The sequence below is a fragment of the Vicia villosa genome, linkage group LG7 (assembly GCF_029867415.1).
Source record: "Vicia villosa cultivar HV-30 ecotype Madison, WI linkage group LG7, Vvil1.0, whole genome shotgun sequence".
Classification (NCBI taxonomy): Eukaryota; Viridiplantae; Streptophyta; class Magnoliopsida; order Fabales; family Fabaceae; genus Vicia; species Vicia villosa.
In genome coordinates, this window is record NC_081186.1 from 126,788,379 (window position 1) to 126,807,374 (window position 18,996).

General features: G+C 31.9%; 1 protein-coding gene across 1 annotated transcript; it reads right to left on the reverse strand.

Annotated features, from left to right (window-relative positions):
* Positions 1 to 1,895: 1,895 nt before the first annotated feature.
* LOC131616774 (uncharacterized) lies at positions 1,896 to 5,211 on the reverse strand. Its single transcript, XM_058888214.1, has 6 exons — positions 4,921 to 5,211; positions 3,686 to 3,758; positions 3,509 to 3,602; positions 3,121 to 3,252; positions 2,985 to 3,042; positions 1,896 to 2,736 (listed from the first exon to the last, which is right to left on the reverse strand). Exons 1-6 carry the CDS (start codon positions 4,951 to 4,953, stop codon positions 2,128 to 2,130), a joined length of 999 nt encoding a protein of 332 aa, XP_058744197.1. The 5' UTR covers positions 4,954 to 5,211; the 3' UTR covers positions 1,896 to 2,127.
* Positions 5,212 to 18,996: the final 13,785 nt, after the last annotated feature.

Genomic DNA, 18,996 nt, shown 5'->3' on the forward strand with positions numbered 1-18,996 from the left:
GAAACTAAATCATTTATGCCTTCACAAAACCCTGTGCTTGAGGTATATTAGTAAAGGACACACAAGGGATGACGTGGAGGCTAGGGATATGACATCTCTCCTCCAGGATCTCTCTGGTCGATCGTTTCCTAGATCCAACACCCATTTTCTAGAAGAGACACCCTCTCCTTGAATACATCTCCCACCTCTTTTGACAACTCGCCCAAAGCGTGCGATCATGGGAGGTGAAGTTTCCATGGTTCAATACAATATGGAAGAAGTCGGGGGGAAGCTAATCACACTCACCTAATTAATAGGGTATCAATTACCCCATTTTCGAACTGTTGGAAAGTGGTTGTTGCTTCGTTGGAATCAGAGATCTAGACCCTAGATTTCCTTTAAATATCTCAACCCTAAAGGGTGAATGGACAATCTCATATTTACACAAATACTAGATACACAAAGCTTCTCACCTCCTTACGTGAGTTAGCTATAAACCCTATAACAAATCTAAAGGCTTTAGCATCCTTTAATCACTAGGGGTTATCACGTATTGTACTTTTGGCAAGTACACTTATTAATAATTTTTTTTAATTTTTATCTTAGTCATCATTGTCACCTACTTAAAAATATATTTGTATCATAGTCATTATTGTTACAAGCAAAAATGAAAAGAAACAAAAAAAATTCAAAAATGATAAAAATCGAGAGACTAAAAAAATCATTATCCATCAAACCCATTTAAACTTTTTAAAATTAATCTCACTTAGTTTTTTATATTATTTTAAGCTTTTGAATTACATAAACAACTTAATTACATTTTTTAAATATTCTTACAACTAATAAAAAAAAACTCTCTAAATTGAGTCTTATCAAATCCTACATAAATACACTACATTCATATAAAAAATAAAATCGAACAACAATAGTTAAATAAGCATTTACTTTAACTTTCAAATATCCATAAAAAAATATAGGGTTAATGAACTTTTTCGTCCCTTTAAATATTTTAAATTTCGTTTTTAGTCCCTCCAAAATTTTCCTTCAAGAAATCATCCTTTCAAAATTTTTCTTCTGAACTATTGGTCCCTAACGTCAAATTTCGTAGCTAATCGGTTGCTAAATTCGTAGCTAATCTCTAGCAAATTTGACGTTAGGGACCTATAGTTTAGATGAAAAATTTTGAAGGGACGATTTCTTAAAGGAAAATTTTGGAGGGACTAAAAACGAAATCTGCAATATTTAGAGGGACTAAAAAGTTCATTAACCCAAAAATATATTAACAAAAAACGGAATTTTTTAGTAAGAGAATAAATAAGGAAGAAAAAAGAGAAATATATAAAATTTATGATAAAAGATAAAGAGAAAGTGACGTGAAAGATGGACAAAATTAAAGTGAATGAAAGAAATTATTCATTTCTTAAAATAAAATACATTGATGATAAAAAGAGACAGAAAATGACGTGAAAAAGAAGGGAAAAAAAAAGAGACATTGATAAATTTATCTAAAAAAATTATTCATTTCTTAAAATAAAATACATTTTTGTATCTTTTTATAATAATTTATATTCTAAAATAGCTAGTAGATGCCAAAAAAATAGTCGTAAAGTTGGAAAAAGATGCATTGGCAACATGCATCTCTTGTTGGAAATACAAGCTTACATATGAAGAACAATTAATGCAATCACATAAAGGGTGCACAAACAAAAATGAAATTACTTGATGACTTTACTCACAGATCATGATGGGGATGATGTGGCAAGTGGGGTGGCAAAACAGACCGGTCCGTCGGGTATGTCCATTTTGCCCGCACTTTACATCTAAGACTAAAATATTTGCAATTCCAAATTTCCAATATAATAAGTTTGGATCCATAAAATGTACTACATATGGAACATTAATATACACTACAGATCTAACTAAAAGTACACCAAGCTAACATAACTTGTTAAGGGAAAGAAAGATACAACAATAGAACATACAACATAGACAAATTAGATTCAACACAAGGGCCATTCAGATTCACAACCCTTTTTTCTTCAGTCAACATAAGACTTGTTATGATAGCTAGTATATACTTTTCTACACTTATAATGAGCTTTTAAGTTTTAGCTACTAATCTAATCTCCCCCTCCAAAATACTACAATTTACTCGTCCTCCTCGTCATAATCTTCATCATCCTCTTCCATTCGCTGTGCGAGCTGCATCGTATCAATGGCCATCTTGTCTACCTCAGAAAGGGACCAGCCCGGAATTTCTTCATGATGCATGCTGTCTGCTGGAGCAGGTTCAGACAGTGAGGTTTTCCCGGCTTCAGGAATTGCGGCAACAGGATTAGCGGCATCGGAATTAGCAGGTGCAGGATTAGCGGCATCGGGATTAGCATGTGCAGGATTAGCAGCATCGGGATTAGTGGTTTCAGGAATAGTGACTGCGAGATTAACAACTGTGTTGACCTTTTTGTCATCACTTTCATTCATATTGGCATTCAGATCAATATTACGGAGTGAGTCGGAGTTTTCAACAGGAGCAACGATATTCTCCTTTGGTAACTCCCTTGGCTCTGAGATATCATGTATAACCACATTTGTATCTGTAATCTGTTGGCTAACTTGGGGAATAGAAGGAAAGGGATCAAACTCAGTCTCCTGATGATGTCCCTCTCTTTGACTAGCACGTCCCCGACCTCGACCACGTCCTCTTCCTCTACCTCGGCCTCTTCCCCTACCAGTAGGGCTAGGGTGTCCCAACTCAACCTGGAATTAAAGAAAAACAACACTTACCAAAGAGATATAATTCTTATTTCTTAGATTAAAGGACATTTCGATGAATGAGGTAGACACGTGCACATGAAAGTATCGTCTTGTTTTTGAGTGAAAACATCGGTTGAGAAAATCATATGCAATCTGGTGTCTGCGTGATTGACACTGACAAAATAGCTGAGCAGTGTCTAAGAAATTTAAATGCAGGGATTTTATACAGATACAAGAAAAAGTACAATTACCATCTTGCCCCTCTTAGCTTCTTCATCGCTGTCATTACAATCATCACCTGCTGCTTTCCTGGAAACATGGTTTAAGCATGTTAGTAACTACATGTACATCAGAAAGGTTTTAAAAAAAAGATACGAGACTTCAAACCTTCTTTTTGGAATGGCCTGATCATCAGCGCCACCAGCATCAGTATGGCCGTGACCATGGCCGTAGTCAGGAACCTTGCTGACTACATCCTTCAGAAAGTCAAAGACATTATAGCTTTGTACACAATGCTTTCTGCAGTTTATATTTGCCATTGGTTAGATTTGATTTTAGAATCGTTGAGAAGATAAAATGAGTTCATGATGAAGGCACGAGAAAAACATAATAGATCTTGATTGTACTCCATTTTCAGATGTTCAATAATAGAAATCAAATTGTTTAAAAACGAAAACATTTAGAAAGAAAGACGGAATAAAGTATCATAGATCGTCAAAGAATCAGACAATTGAATGCAAGAGAAACCCTAGTCATTAATATATATAGCACTTACAAATGCAAGGAATTCATGGTTTTTGCCCCTCTTTGAAGAGTTATTTCATAAGTGCGGTCACAAAGATCTTGCAGAAACAGCTCTAGAGCTTTAGCTGCAATGCATTAAAGAGTAGTGTCAACAAAACAAAAAGGCAGGAGCTGAAACTAAGAAACATAGTAAATTAAAGAAACTCACAGACTAAAACAGGCACAGCCAGTGCTATCTTTCCAACATCCTCATCTGCTTGCATAATCTTCTTTATCCGAGCCTGCAAATTTACATATCCCTCATATAAATTGGATCATTGCAAAGTAAACTATGAAGCATGAATTTCGACATAGACATTATATATCCCTAACATAAATTGGATCATTGCTAAGTAAACTATGAAGCATGAACTTCGACACGGAGACGGGAACACAACACAGACACTCTGAAACTGATAATGTCAAAAACATAGGACATCAACACCACTTACTCGTATGAGAGGATATGAATTTCTTTTATCCATTTATTATTAAAAGAGTTAAAAATATTTTAATCAAAATTAATGTCTTGATAACATTGCACTTCAATATGTGTTTAACCCTTTTAGATATGCGAGAGATTTGTCCAAAAAATATATAAAAGGGTGAAGCAAAGAAAAATACAAACTTTTGTTTAAAACACTTGTCTTAATTGTCTCACCCCTGTGGTACGAGTGTCATACAGGTGTCAGACACCGATTCAAATAGTGTATTCGAAGAGTGTTAAAACAAAGAAAAAAAACAAATTTTATCGAACACTTTTTCGACTCTTCTGACACATCATATGAGTATCATACAAGTATCGGTCACCGCAACACGCCTAATCCTACAAGTGTGTCTGTGCTTCATAGACACGCCTAATCCTACAGGTTTCCGTGCTTCATAAACATAAGAAAGTAAAACAACAACACTTATCCAAAACCAGAAAGAAAACATAAACCCATCATAAATCTCAATTGATGCATGCATCATATAATTTTTCAAGTCACAAAATCCAAACAAATCCAAAATTAGTAGTAAGAGTATGAATCATAAACTATGTTGGGTCAGTGTTAGACACCAGCAAGATACTGACACATGCAGTGTCAGCTGTTCATGTTTGTGTGTATGTGATTCATAGATCATAGAAACCCAAACTAAGCTAAGCAGCTAAAAAAACTAACATCACATCACTCAAAACCCATGAAGCATCACACAAAACCAAAAAAAAAAAATTTACAATTTACAAAAATTAGGTTAAAATTAAATCATGCAAACCAAAAAAATTATCATAACAAGGTAAATTATTAACAAATAAAGTAAACCCATATAATCAAAACCATAAAAATCTGATTTTTAATTCCAAAAACAGCATAAAACAAGTAAAAGATCAAGACTTTGGAAAAAGAAAGCAAAAATACTCACAGCAGGAAAACGGGTATCGAGCTTCTTCTTCATGGCAACAAAGATTCGAAGTTAACAACAGCAACAAGATCAAGTGAAGTAGAGGAAAGAGAGCAAGAACTCGAAATCGAGAGCTTTGAATAGAAAGAGTGCTATGAATGTCAACGCGATGAAATCAACGGTACCCATTTCAGATCGAAAGGTACAAAGCACACTTCATCTTTGGTGTGTTAGATTCGCTTCAATGTGATGAGCGATGGTTATGGAAATATGTGTGACGGTCCAATGGTTGCAGACCACGGAAGCATCTAAGGGTTGAAATGAAATGAAGAATTAAGACTTGTATGTTTTTATGTATTGTCCACACAAAAAATTACTATTACTAGAATTTAGTCAAAACAAGTATATAATAAGTTGTTTTAAATTAATTAAATATATTTTAAGTAATATAAATTATAGTTTTATAATTTTTTGTGATAAGATAATATTTTCTTTGAAAAAAGACACTCTCTTATCTTAAATAAAAAGTTTTATCATTTAAATATATTGAATAAATAATATATCTAAAAATATATTATTTAATTGTCTATTTAATAAATTTTAAAAAATTATAATAATTAAAAATAATAATAATATATAATTATTTTAAGAAAACTTAGGAATACCTACCTTAAGTCAGACACACAATTTAAGTCAGTAGGAGGTTGCAACAGAAAATAAAACAAAAATAAATATGAGCGTTGGAGGAACCATACACATATTAAATTATAATCCTACATTTTTTTAAAAAAATGATTAATTCCAAAATAATTAAAGAATAATAATAGTTCAAAAATGGTTATCCGTTAATCTCTTTATTTTATTCTATTTTTTTTACAAATTATATAGGACATTTATCTTTTTTCTTAATAAAGTTTCATATATTAAAAAAGAAAACAAGAGTGCAGAAAAGAGTGGGAGACCAAATCAGACTTTTTCAAGAGAAAAACTTATAAAAACACATCCTTAGTCTACTTTTTACAAAATCGCTTCTAATATCCACGAGAATTGAGTGAACAAATTTTAAGGACATTAAATGTGATACCTAGATTAGTAAAAAAACGTACAAATAGTATCCTCCCTAAAATTACGAGATAACAAAAAGGAGATGGAATTGGTGTAGAATCAACACGATTCCCACCCATGCCTTAGTTACCTAGATACTAGAGAGGGATAACCAAAGGCATTGACTACCATCAAAGAGTTAGTCTCAATTCATAGGTTTTTTTAATGATTATTAGAGACAGTCTCAATGGTCGTGAGTACAGCAGAAAACTCAGCCAAAAAAGAGCTCGTGATGAAGTCACCTAGATTGTTCCTAAAAATGACAACACAAGCTGCAATCTCAAAATCATGAACAAAATCTCCATTGAAGTTGCATGTTTAGGGGGGGGACTAAATTCAATTGTTTGTATTTGAGTATGATCATCTGCTTTCAATCAATTGCTTGAGTTAATAGAATAAGAACAATTTTTGAAGTTGATTCAAGTTATGTGGGAAGTGAAATCTCAAACTATTTTGAAAAACTTAAAAAATTGAAATTTATTGTGTGTGACTCGAGTCAGTCACAATCTATGACTCAAATAAAATAAAACTGGAGAGAACAAGAAATTTTGTGTGTCTGTGACTCGAATCACATTTTACACATGATTTGAATCATGCAACAGTGTGACTCGAATCACAAGTTGCACATGATTCGAATCAAATACCTACTAATAACCACTGCTTCATTTGACTCGAATCACACATCTTACATTACTCGAATCACAAGCTTTTTCACTTTTTATTGTTTGGTTCTGACCAAGTTAACTTGAGTCAAGGTTTGTACATGACTCAAATCATGAGCCTTCATGACTTGAATCCTAAATACAACATGACTCGAATCAAAAGAAATGGGTCACTTTACTTTATGTTGATCTTGTTCCACTTTACTTGCTCATTTGACTTAAATCGCAAATGCTCTTGACTCGAATCTAATAACCCATTTTCACATATTTTTGGCCATAATCTCCAGCACAAATAAATATTTTTATCATCTTATTCCCATAAAGCATTTCATAACCAACATTGTGATTTTATGAAATCAACAACCTCCAATTTCGAAAACTCAAAAACTCTTGCAAACGTAATTTCTTACATCTTCAACCTCTAGTTTGATTTCAGATCTTAATTAATAATTATAGAGATTTGTAACTTTTTAGGGAGACGTGTCTTGAAACTAACAGTTCTTAAAGGTTTGGTAAAGATTTTCAAAAAGCTTGCAAGATTTTAGTTGTTGTGCCTGGTAGTGTGATCGGTAAAATAGCAAGTGTACTATTTTACCTTGGTAGTAATAAAGGGAAAATTCCCCGAATATTGAATCTCGAGGACTGCTTGACGAATCATAGTTTTTTCAATATTTCAATTAAACAAAAGTTATAAAAGGTTTTGTTTGGTTTTGAATAAAAAGCAATTACAGTAAATAATTAAAGTACGAATGAATTAGACAGATATGAGTAGGATGCTAGGGATGGTGAATGATTTGATCATGCAACAAATATAACTATATCTTGCAACAATGGTTTGTCCAATTGACTATCAGTTCTTAAGGTTTATTATTTCCAAGTCCTCAGGTAATAATTCTTTAATCCCTCAACCTAATCACTATGTCCATAGAAATTACGGTTGACATTAAGCTTTCCAATACTTAGAATATTCTGATTATTCAAGGGTATTCCTAGTCCTAGGTAATATCTACTAAAATATGTTCTCAGACAGATCATGAACAACAGCTTGTCTGGCTTAATTGTATCACACAAAATCAATGTCCATTTGTCCGACAGAAAAAGCAATAAGACAGTAAGAGAACAAATCAATATAGAACAAAACAAATTATCATTGCAAAAATATAAATTTATTCATTACAGATCAAAATCAGGGTCACCCCCTAGCAATGGAGGGTTTAGCTACGCATAACAATAATAAAAATCATAGCTTGAATTGTGGTCATTACAGATAAACAAAGGGGATCAGATCTTCAATCGCGAACGCTCATGGAAATCTTCAATCCTTGCCTAGAATATGCATTCTCCAGCTTCTCCAGTGTATTTTCGCACCCAAAACTGTCCAACCCTTGTTCAAATGCATTCTCCTTCTTTTATTTCTGCCTGACTGGGCTTTTCAGCACGAAAGCCCAAAATAACACACACACACGCCCGTGTAGAGACGCGTTTGGTGGAGTCACACGCGTCCAGAGACGCGTCCTGGCAGGAGAAGATATTTCCTTTGTCATTCTGGTGGAGTGACACGCGTCCTGGAACGCGTCTAGGGAGAAAGGCCAATTTTGGTAGTCTAGAACGCGTGTGAGCACGCGTCTGGGGGTATGGCACGCGTCCTGGGATGCGTTTTGGCAGCTGGTGCTCTTTCTCTAGTCTACACGCGTCTGGGGACGCGTTTCGTCAGCTTGGGGGACTTTTCCAGCTTCACACGCGTCTGGAGACGCGTTCCATCAGAACTTTGTATTTTTCACTTCCACACGCGTCTAGGGACGCGTTTGATCAGCTAATGCACTTTTCTTCAGTTTTGTACTTTTCCGCATTGATTTATCCCCTTTTATTCACCTGAGTCTGCAAACACTAAAACACACAATCAAAGCATAAAATGCGGAATAACGAATTAAAACATTAGACAAAATAATTCAAATGCAATTAAAAACAACTGCAAATCTACGTGTGAAAACCACTGATCATTGTCATACCCCAAAATTTGCCTTCCATATTTCATTCACAATGATTCAAAAGTTCAAGATTAAATCCCAAAGTTGGGCTCAAACAATCCCAAGATCCACAGTCAACTGATCCGATCCTAAAGGTCAACTAAAATCAAAGCATGGTTCAAACCTATGATCATTGGTCAAGCATCAAGCATAAAGGTGCATAACCATCATTTGATCAAAGATTGATCATGATTCCATTAATAGAAACTCAGAGATGAACAAATACAAAAAAGGTTCAAATTATGGTTTCTTAGGATAAAGTCAACCCAACTTTGACTGGGCATAACTTTCACATGGAACATCAAAAATGCCCCATTTGAGAGGAAATTGGATTCCCTACAACTTTGTCTCTCACAAGCCAGGGCTAGAAATGATTCATTTGAGAGATACAATGCAAAAGATTACAGGTCATTTTCAGGCATCCTTCAAAAGCAGTTTTTCGTCAAAGAGGATATGATCAAGATAAAAGCTCCAAATGAAACATATGTTCCAAAGTGGCTTGTAGAGGACACTTTGAGGTTTCTAAAAAGTCTTAGAACTCCCTCATAGCTTAAAAATTGAGTGAGATATGATTGATCAAATTTGGGTGATTTTTGGAGGCAAAATGTGAAATAAGAAGGTTCAAATTGGATTTCTTGCAAATAGGCCCATACTTTTATGACTTAATCTTGGCCCATAAGTTATCCAAAGCACATGCCACGAATAATATCATTTTTATTTGACTTTATACTATTTTATTTCATTTAAAATTGATTTTTAATGATTTAAATAAGTAGGAAAATCAAATATTTTGGTAGAAAATATATTTTGACTATTTCCAATCAATATTAATGGCTAAATATAATGCAATTTCGTGACAAATTGATTGGAAAGTGATTAGTACAATACTTGGCCAAAAAAAGAAAGTTTCTATTCAAGAAATAAAAATCAATTTTTCTCAAATGGCAAGATTGGATTCAAGAAGCATTTGGGCTATTTTTCTAACCTAATTCACTCTTCTATAAGTAGTGAAGGCATGGCATAGGATTAGGGGTTGGAAAGTTGGTTCAGAAACGCACGCATAAGAACAAGAAATTTGCAAAAAATTGGAGATTCGGATTCTGAGAATTTAGAGGATCCAACGACTTTTGAAGGGTGTAAAAGCTTCCTTATGGCATTCTGAAGGTGATTGGACACTAGCATAGCATCACCAACCCCAGAATTGTCTCCGATTTGTCAAAGTAAGTCGTTCTGAAACTTGATTCAATTGGCATGATGTGTGCATATTTATGATGTTTTGATTGTGTGTAAAGCTTTGTATGAATGCTATGAACGTTTCCTGAAAGGTAATTTGATTTCTGGGCGCGTTTGGGGTGGCTCACCATTGTTGACCGTGTGAAGCTTTTAGGGTTTCAAATTGGGGTTTTTGTGTAGGGTCAAAATTGGGTTAAAATAATGGTATGGTTGAGTTCGTATGTTAAAAACTAAGGGTTTAAGGTAGGTGCGAAGCATTTAGATGCAGGCATGTCGTGTTCGCTATTTTTTTGTGCATAGGCTACGAAACAAACTTGTAGCGTATCTGTAGCAAAATTGTAGCTGGTTCTGCAGGAATTTACAGACATAGTGGGGAAGACGAGTGCGTGGCATCACGCTATTCGCTGATTCGAATTTCGCGCGCAGGGATTTTATCTTTTTTATTGTTTCATATATGATGAGCTGGTTGTGTATTCTGAACACACGCGCACGCTGGTTGGGTTGGTAAGCGTGTTTGTTGGTCACTCAAGGGTCCAGGGTTCGATCCCTGGCCCTTGCTATTATTTTTCTGGAATTTCTAACTTCTGATCCCATGCTCTACATATTATAAGCTACCATACAACCTCACAAATCTAACCCTCCAACCTCCACTCAGCCAAATCCAACGCTGCAGATCTAATGCCCATAACATACACCCTCAAACCAACCACACTGAATCAAAACCCTAATAAACTAATTTAATTTTAATTAATATAATTGTTTAATTAAATTCTATTTAATATATTATTTATATAATAATAATTATTTTTATAAATAAAATTATTATATGATATTTATATGTCAATTTGTTGTTCGTTCCGATTAAATCGATTAATCGCTATGGGCAATAATAATTTTAATTAAAATGTTATTTAATTAAAATGTAATTAATTTCTATTTGGTTAAATGGTTTCGACTATCTTATTAGTCGCGATGATTAACCTCTCTATTTCCCAAACGCCAATTCATTATTCTTTTTAATCGAATCAATCGATTACGAGGAGTAATGATACAAATTAATTATTAAAAACTATAAAAAACACTATAATTCGTTATAAGTAATAATTGAATCAATCAATTAGAATTGGTAACGATGCAAATTAAATTCATAAAAGTATCAAAAATACCATAATTCGTTATCAGTAATAATCAAATCAATTGATTAAAATTGATAACGATGCAACTACTAATATGTTGACTATGGCGATCGAATCTATTGATCGTTGCGGTTAATAGTACAAAATCAAATCAGGGTTGTACGCCCACATCCTAAAACACCATTCAAAACCACAATCTTAGGCTATGGATTTTCATCCTCATCAATTATACAATTCAAAACGCTTTTCAAAGCACAAACATTTTCAAACACCCTCAATTCTAATCCTAAGGCGTACAACCCTCCCCAAACTACGTTGACTCTGATTCTCCATAAGGAGATACGTAGGCACTTGGCAACAAGGCGAGTCCCCTTCCTCCATATTCTAATCTTATTCAATTATTTTCCTTTACCCTATTAACTGTCTGCCATCTTTCTTTATAAACCTTACAAACCTTTATCTTTGAATGTTAACCCTTAGGAAAGGGTTGAGGGTGCCTAACACCTTCCCTCGACCTGAATATAGTATCTTACCCTGATCTCTTAACTGCGCGAGGTTTCCTATTCGCCTTGGTAGAATAGGTGGCGACTCTAAGTTATTAATTTTTTAGGCAGGTTGCTACAATCATGGTGACAAACTCTAATGAAAAGAAAAAGGTTATTCCCTCTATGTTGTCCTTGGTAGTATTGTGTGAAAGCCTACAGACAGAATGAGAATTCTTCTCAATCTTCGAACAGTTTATCACTCATGAAATCGGTGGGATCAGGGGTGATTTCCACACAAGGAGATGTTAGACGACAACAACATATCTAAAGGGGTGAATAGATTCCAATGTTAACAATTCACTTTTAAAAACTGTTTCAGAAACGTGCAAAAACTATGGAAAGCGGATGTGAGATCCTAGATCAAACAAAGTCGTCTAATTCGAACCGATTATTGGAAACTCAAATATGCGTAAGAAACCAAATGGAATGCGAAAACAATGATAAATACACAATACAATATTTTCTCAATCAATCGTTTTACTATGATCACAATGATAACCTATTTCCAATGAAATCAATTAATACACAAAACACAAATATCCAAATTATCAAATATTGTGTGTGCACTTTGATATTTCATATTTTCATTTTGACTTTATTTATATGAAAACTCATTTACAATTCTAAGAATTATAATCTAATCAACAAAGCAATTTTAAGATTGACACAAAGGATTTTTCTATACGTATCAATGCACAAACAATGAATTTACCAATTTTCGATTAAACGTAAAATAGAGAAATGTAGCAATCAAACCCTACAAATCCTATGTTTGATGTTGATTATAACACTTCTCTTCCCTTGATCTGAGATCTACTCTAATGTTGTCATGAATTGTGGACCTAAGGTTGGGATCAAGGGAACTAAACCCTAATTGTTATCATGCCTGGATTAAGAACCTAGAGTCTAATTAATTCAAATTAAACAAGAGATTAAAATTGAATTAACTAATCCTAAGAGAGCATATGAGCAAACAAGCAATCAAATATAGATAAAGACAATCACTCAAGCAAGGCATCATGAAAGGAATCATCAATATTAATCCACAAGTCAACAAAGAGTCAACACAAGCAAAATGATATTTTGATCATTTTGAATAAAGGGAAAATTAATATAAAATAAAATCTAAAACCCTAAAAAAAATTAAAAGAAGTATGACATGGAATTTTGTATTTTTCATCATCAAGAAATAATTATCAAAATGAAATCTAGAATTAAAATCAAAATATAATTATTTTTATTCTTTTTTTGAATTATTAAAAGCTAAAAAAATTAAAATAAAAGCCAAAAATATCGAAATAAAAAATGACATTCTAAAATATTCTTGGCTATCAAAAATAAAAAAATGAAAAAGAAAATATCAAACTATTGGGCGAGGGGGTGATAATTGAATTTGGGATGGTGAAAAACATTTCAGTGCAGCCAAGCCCAATTCTCTATTTTTCAATTATTCAGATTTTAAACAATTAAAATATAAAAGAAAAATAGGTGGACCAATCAGATGTTGACACACAATGTATTTGAATTAAAAAACAAAAAAAAAGGCGAGCTTCTCCCTTCTTCTTTGATCAGTGCATTTTTATGCACGTCATTTCATGTTTGTACTCAAGCATTTCCTTGGTTTGTTTTGATTATTGTTATGTTTTAATGTGTTTTTATATTTTATTTTATTTTTAGCTTTATTTAATTTTCGCACTTTATTTTTCAGCTTTAGTAGTCTGCACGGAAACGATCATAACTGGAGTTCCGGGAGTCCAATTGAGGCGTTCTAATAACCGTCAGAAAGCTAAGAAAGAAAGATACGACTTTCGTGTCGGAGTCAAAGTCAGATTCATAACCTATATTTCCCAGATTTGCGTTTGAAGCTGCAGCACTATTTTATTTTCAGTTTTTGGGTCGTTAAGTAGTGGGCCTGGGTTTTGTAATTTGACCCAGTTGGGTCGAAAACGTTTTTGGCTGATGTACCTAGGGTTGGCCGCTATGGTTCATTATCACCATACACTATTCACGAAATTTTCTGAGCTTTTACGAACTCATGGAGAACTAATCGCCTTTGAGTCGATATGCTGTAATTCAGGTTCCAATACTTGAGATTATTATAATGTTAATTCTAGTTTAATTCCTTTCAATGATGTTTTGTGTTCTTGTATGCTTAATTCAATTGCATGAAATATATTGATTCAATTTTGGTTGATTGTATGATCCTAACATAGGCACGACACATTTGCTTAATTCGTTTTTGTGCCTGATCAATCATGTTTGCTTAATCCATGAAAATTTATCCTGTTTGCTTAATTCGGACAATAGGATCATACGTCTCACAAACTTAACCGCGCTTGTCACTGAGTTTGTATCCAAATAGGAATAGACAATTTGCTTAGGGTATTAAAATTATAATAATCGATGATAGTAGGAACTGAATCGGTAGATTGGCTTATTTCAATAATCACTTAATTCATAATCACTTATTTTGTTTAATCGAAACTTAAACCAAACCCCCCAATCGATTTTGTTCAGTTGATAATAAACAAGAATCTTTGAGAACGATATTCGAGTCACTTGTCGCTGTCTACGGTCTTTTCAAAATAACTCATTTTTGATCCGCGCGCGACAGCGGATCATTCTTCCTCATAAGCTCCGACCCCCGTCCTCCACCATGGACGTTGGAGATAATTTCCAAAAATGCAAAGTATGAACATCATCTCCCTCGTTTTGGCATGCTGAACAAAAAATATGGCCTTGGAGCAAGCTATGGAGTTAATTGGAAAATTGGTTACTTGAAAATGGAGGTTTAGAGCTTACTTGGGATCCAAGGAAAGGAAGGGTTGTAACGAGGTTTTAGAGGCTTGAGCAAGTTTTCTATGATGTGTGAAGATGATTTGGCACATGGAGAAGAGTCTGGAACAATTTCAGGACAAGGGAGTTTTCAAGTGGCAAGTGAGATACCCGTGCGTTCGCACAGGTACTGGTATTGACGCACACTTTTATTTCTAAAATGTAATAAAAGTGTAAATAAAACAAAATTGTTTTACTAAAATAGTTTGTTTGTTTTTTTTAAAAAGACATACTTTTAAAATAAAAACAATTTTTTTTATCAAAATTATTTCACACACACACACACACACATAAATATAAATATATATACATATATATAATCTTAAAATATATTGTATCTTAAATTATAAATATTTTAAAGATAAAAATATCAATAACATAAATAATTTAAAAAATACATATTTTTTTCGTGTTTGGATTCATACATTATTTTAAATATTTTTATTTTCTTTAATTGTAGAAAAAAATATGATAACCCGTGAGTTAGCACGAATTATGACGTGGACAACCATTTATTTATAGTTTATTATTTTTAAAAAACTATATATTTTTATTTATAGTTGGAGCATAAATATAATTTTTTTTATATACAAATATTTGGATCAACCGTATATTTTTCCGTATGTAAATATTAAATCTATTTTGAAATTATTTATAAACATATTTATGCAATCATTTAATTTTATAATAAAATAGTATTTGAAAATATTATTTTAATTGTATAAAAATATTAGTAACATAAATAAAAATATTTTTTCCATGTTTGAATTCATACATTATTTTAAATATATTTATATTTATATTATTTAATTGTATAAAATATGTAATAACTTGTGCATTCGCACGGATTCTGGTCTGGATGCCTGTGCGTTCCCTTGGATACTGGTGTATTACTCGCATTTGTTTCTAAAACATGATAAGAATGAAAAAACAGTAGAAAAAAATTATTTAACAAATAAAATTTATTATATTTAAAATATATATATTTTTATTTATATTCGGAACATAAATATAATTATATATATATATATATATATATTATGGATCAACCATATATTTTTTGGTATATAAATATTAATTTCATTTTGAAATTATTTATAAAAATATGGGTTAAATATACAAAACCTCCCTGTAAGTAATATCAAAATTCTCTCACTATAGCCCTCGTGCATACTATTTCAAATTATTTAACAAATAAAATTTATTATATTTAAAATATATATATTTTTATTTATATTTGGAACATAAATATAATTATATATACATATATATATATACATATATATATATATATATATATATATATATATATATATATATATATATATATATATATATATATATGGATCAACCATATATTTTTTGGTATATAAATATTAATTTCATTTTGAAATTATTTATAAAAATATGGGTTAAATATACAAAACCTCCCTGTAAGTAATATCAAGATTCTCTCACTATAGCCCTCGTGCATACTATTTCAGCCAATATTCCTTTTCTGTTATAGCGTGGTTGTCTAGGTGGATTTTTATTCATTTATATATATTTTAAAATGCCACATGGCAATTTTTATTTTTGATTTTTTAATGCAGGTTGTTTTTTTTTCTCAATTTTTATTTTTTAATGTTTAATTTTTTGTACGGTTTTTAAATTTTTTAACCCATTTATGTTTTAATAACTGCTTAGCTACCCACTTACTCTCACTTTATTTTCAATTTACAAGTCCATATATTTGATTGGTATTTAAACATTGTTTCTGTTTTAATACCAAACGATGTGGGACTAAAAATTTGTGTCTCACACTACATTCCCTGCTTTATTACCTTGCAATGGCTTGTGGTCCAGCTATTGCTTATTTGTTACAGACTGAATTTAAGATTTACAACTTGACAATGAATTAAGACACGCTGCCAGGTTGGGTAATGGCTGTTGCGTGGTTCGTTTATCTACTTTGGTTGTGCACATGTTTTAAGGAACCAGAAAATAAATGTTTTAGAAGAGACCAAGCTAACTACTTACTAACATGCCTCGAGAATGTTTTAACTGAAACTGAATTTTGTGTTGTCTTTTGTATCAAGTAAACTGTATCAATGCAATAAGAAACCTCTTGTATCAAGTAAATTGTATCAATGCAATGATAAACAGAAATAAAATACAACTGAATCCAGATTTTGTTCAACTAAGGTGGGTTTACATTGTTATATATTATAGGTGGGTTATATTGTTATATAGATGGAGATTTTTCTAGCTCAACCTCAACTATCTTCATCTAAGATATTGTGTAATCAAGGACTCCAACTGTAAACTAACACAAGTGGGTTTCCTTGTAACTATCATGCTAGTATTCACTTTTTACTATCATGCACATATGTCAGCGAATTCCCTGGACCAGTTGACAATAATTTCAAAAGTGATGGATCTTCATGTTGCTTGCTTGCCAACATTTTAATAGCATGACAACATCTTAAAAATGATATTAATTTGTCAATTTTGTTACATTTTAATATTTTTACTTGAATACCATTTATGGATAGTTTTAATTTACACTTATAAGGTTGCACATATGCAGGCCCAATGAAGAAGAAATTGGAATTGGAGAACACCAAAAGAGGTAACAATAATAATATTAGTAACAACGATAAAAACAGAGGCGGAGAAGGAAATGGTTTGAAGGATGAAGGTAGTGGTGATAGCAGTGAAGAAACACTATAGATTATGCATGGTTCAAAAAGTTGAGTGTGGTGATCCTAAGAAACACTACAAGGTAGAAAATAGAGTTACTCATAAGTTTCAAGTTGTTGTTATTTATGATATGATGTGCATGTTGTTACTAAATTCGTACCTCATAAACTCTTAATAAGTGTATGTTTGTCTTGCACCTATGCACTTTATAATTCAGGAACTGATGCATGCATGATACTCTTTTGGTAGAAAAAGACCATGGACTGTCCTCATCAAATGATCCCTGCATGTTGATGTGTGTGGTGGTGGTGTTTTGAGTCAGTTTCAAAGCAAAAGCAAAAGCAGTAAGAGTCCCACATCTGAAGTTCAACTCCAAATGCAAGTGTATATAAATAACTTTTACACCATGAATTACAATTCATTAACCATTGGGCTCCTCTTGAAAAGAATAAAGGCTCTAGGTCCAAACTAATATTTTAATAATTAATTATATAAATTAAATTATATAAATAATTAAACTAATATTTAATTAATTACATTGTTAAAAATAATTAAAAGTATTAATAAATTTTTTAAAAAATACACGTAATACACGTGGATTAAAAAATATAAAAAGATAATTAAAAAATATAAAAAAAAAATACCACGTGGACTGCCACATAAGCACTTAGATAGAATCATTAATATAAAAAAATACCACGTGGACTGCCACATAAGCACTTAGATAGAATCATTAGGGTTTATATATTTAACCCTAATAATATTTATACAATCATTTAGTGTTATAAATATCAATTAATAACATAGTATTTATAAATATTATTTTAATTGTGTAAAAAAAATTACTAAATTACATAACATAACATGATTCTATATTAGAAATTCTAGATCATTACATTTTAACATGCTAAAATTTTTTACAATACACTGTAACTTCTTCTAAGTTCATGATATTTATAGAACAACAAGTTTTATTTTTGTACTCAATATCCAATATAGAAACAATAATCTTCATAAAAAAGTATAAAAAACAACCAATATTATGTGAGTATAGTTCAACAATACTTTTAGCAACTAATATATCTTGTTTGTTTATGCATAAAGGAAATATAAAATATTATGATCAAATATGCTTGTGTTTGATTCAGGCCAAAGTGGCCCTTTAGCCCTTAGCCATTATATGGCATGCAGTAGAGAAACATTTTAGTGTAATAGAAGTTATATTGTCACACTTCAGTTTTGTACACTCATGGAACCGTTTAGTGCAGTCCCTAAATTTAAACATAGTGGCTTCTTGATTTGGATGAGATATTTAATGTAATTTATAAATTTAGATCAGTGTTTGGATTTCTTCTATCAATTTGTGTTACTTATACTTTCATTTTAGTCACAGCTGAAAATCCATCATTGAATGTTGATACACTGCACAATAGTGTATTGACTGCACAATAGTGTATTGATTAAATTAGAAGATACTGTTTGGTTTTATGCATGAAGTTGTTTCATGTTTCTTTCCAAACTACATCTAATAATATTTTGACATACCAAATTGCTTGGCCACATAGTGAGCAAAACTAAAAGTAAAATTTGAGTGATTTCTACTTTAAGTGAGCACATTTTTGCTTTTTGGTTTTGGGATGCGGTATTGATTCTTTGTATGTGTTTGACTTGTTTTACAATGTTTCATGTTATGTTTCTATTCACGGTTCTCTAAATTACATATGGAGATAGAATTACACAATTCTATGGTGATCAACTGCTTGATTTATTCATGATAAGATAACAAAGCAAGGTAATAATATTGAAGAAAAACACCTTTTTAAACAATGTATATATATATTCCATACATTTGAGCTTCCAGATCTTCCTAAAT

Coding starts and splice junctions, on each gene's coding strand:
- LOC131616774 (XM_058888214.1), bottom strand. CDS start 4,953: ATGAAGAAGAAGCTCGATACCCGTTTTCCTGCT. Junction 3,253..3,508: donor ACCATGAATTCCTTGCATTT/GTAAGTGCTATA, acceptor TATAAACTGCAG/AAAGCATTGTGTACAAAGCT. Junction 3,043..3,120: donor CAGGCCATTCCAAAAAGAAG/GTTTGAAGTCTC, acceptor CCATGTTTCCAG/GAAAGCAGCAGGTGATGATT.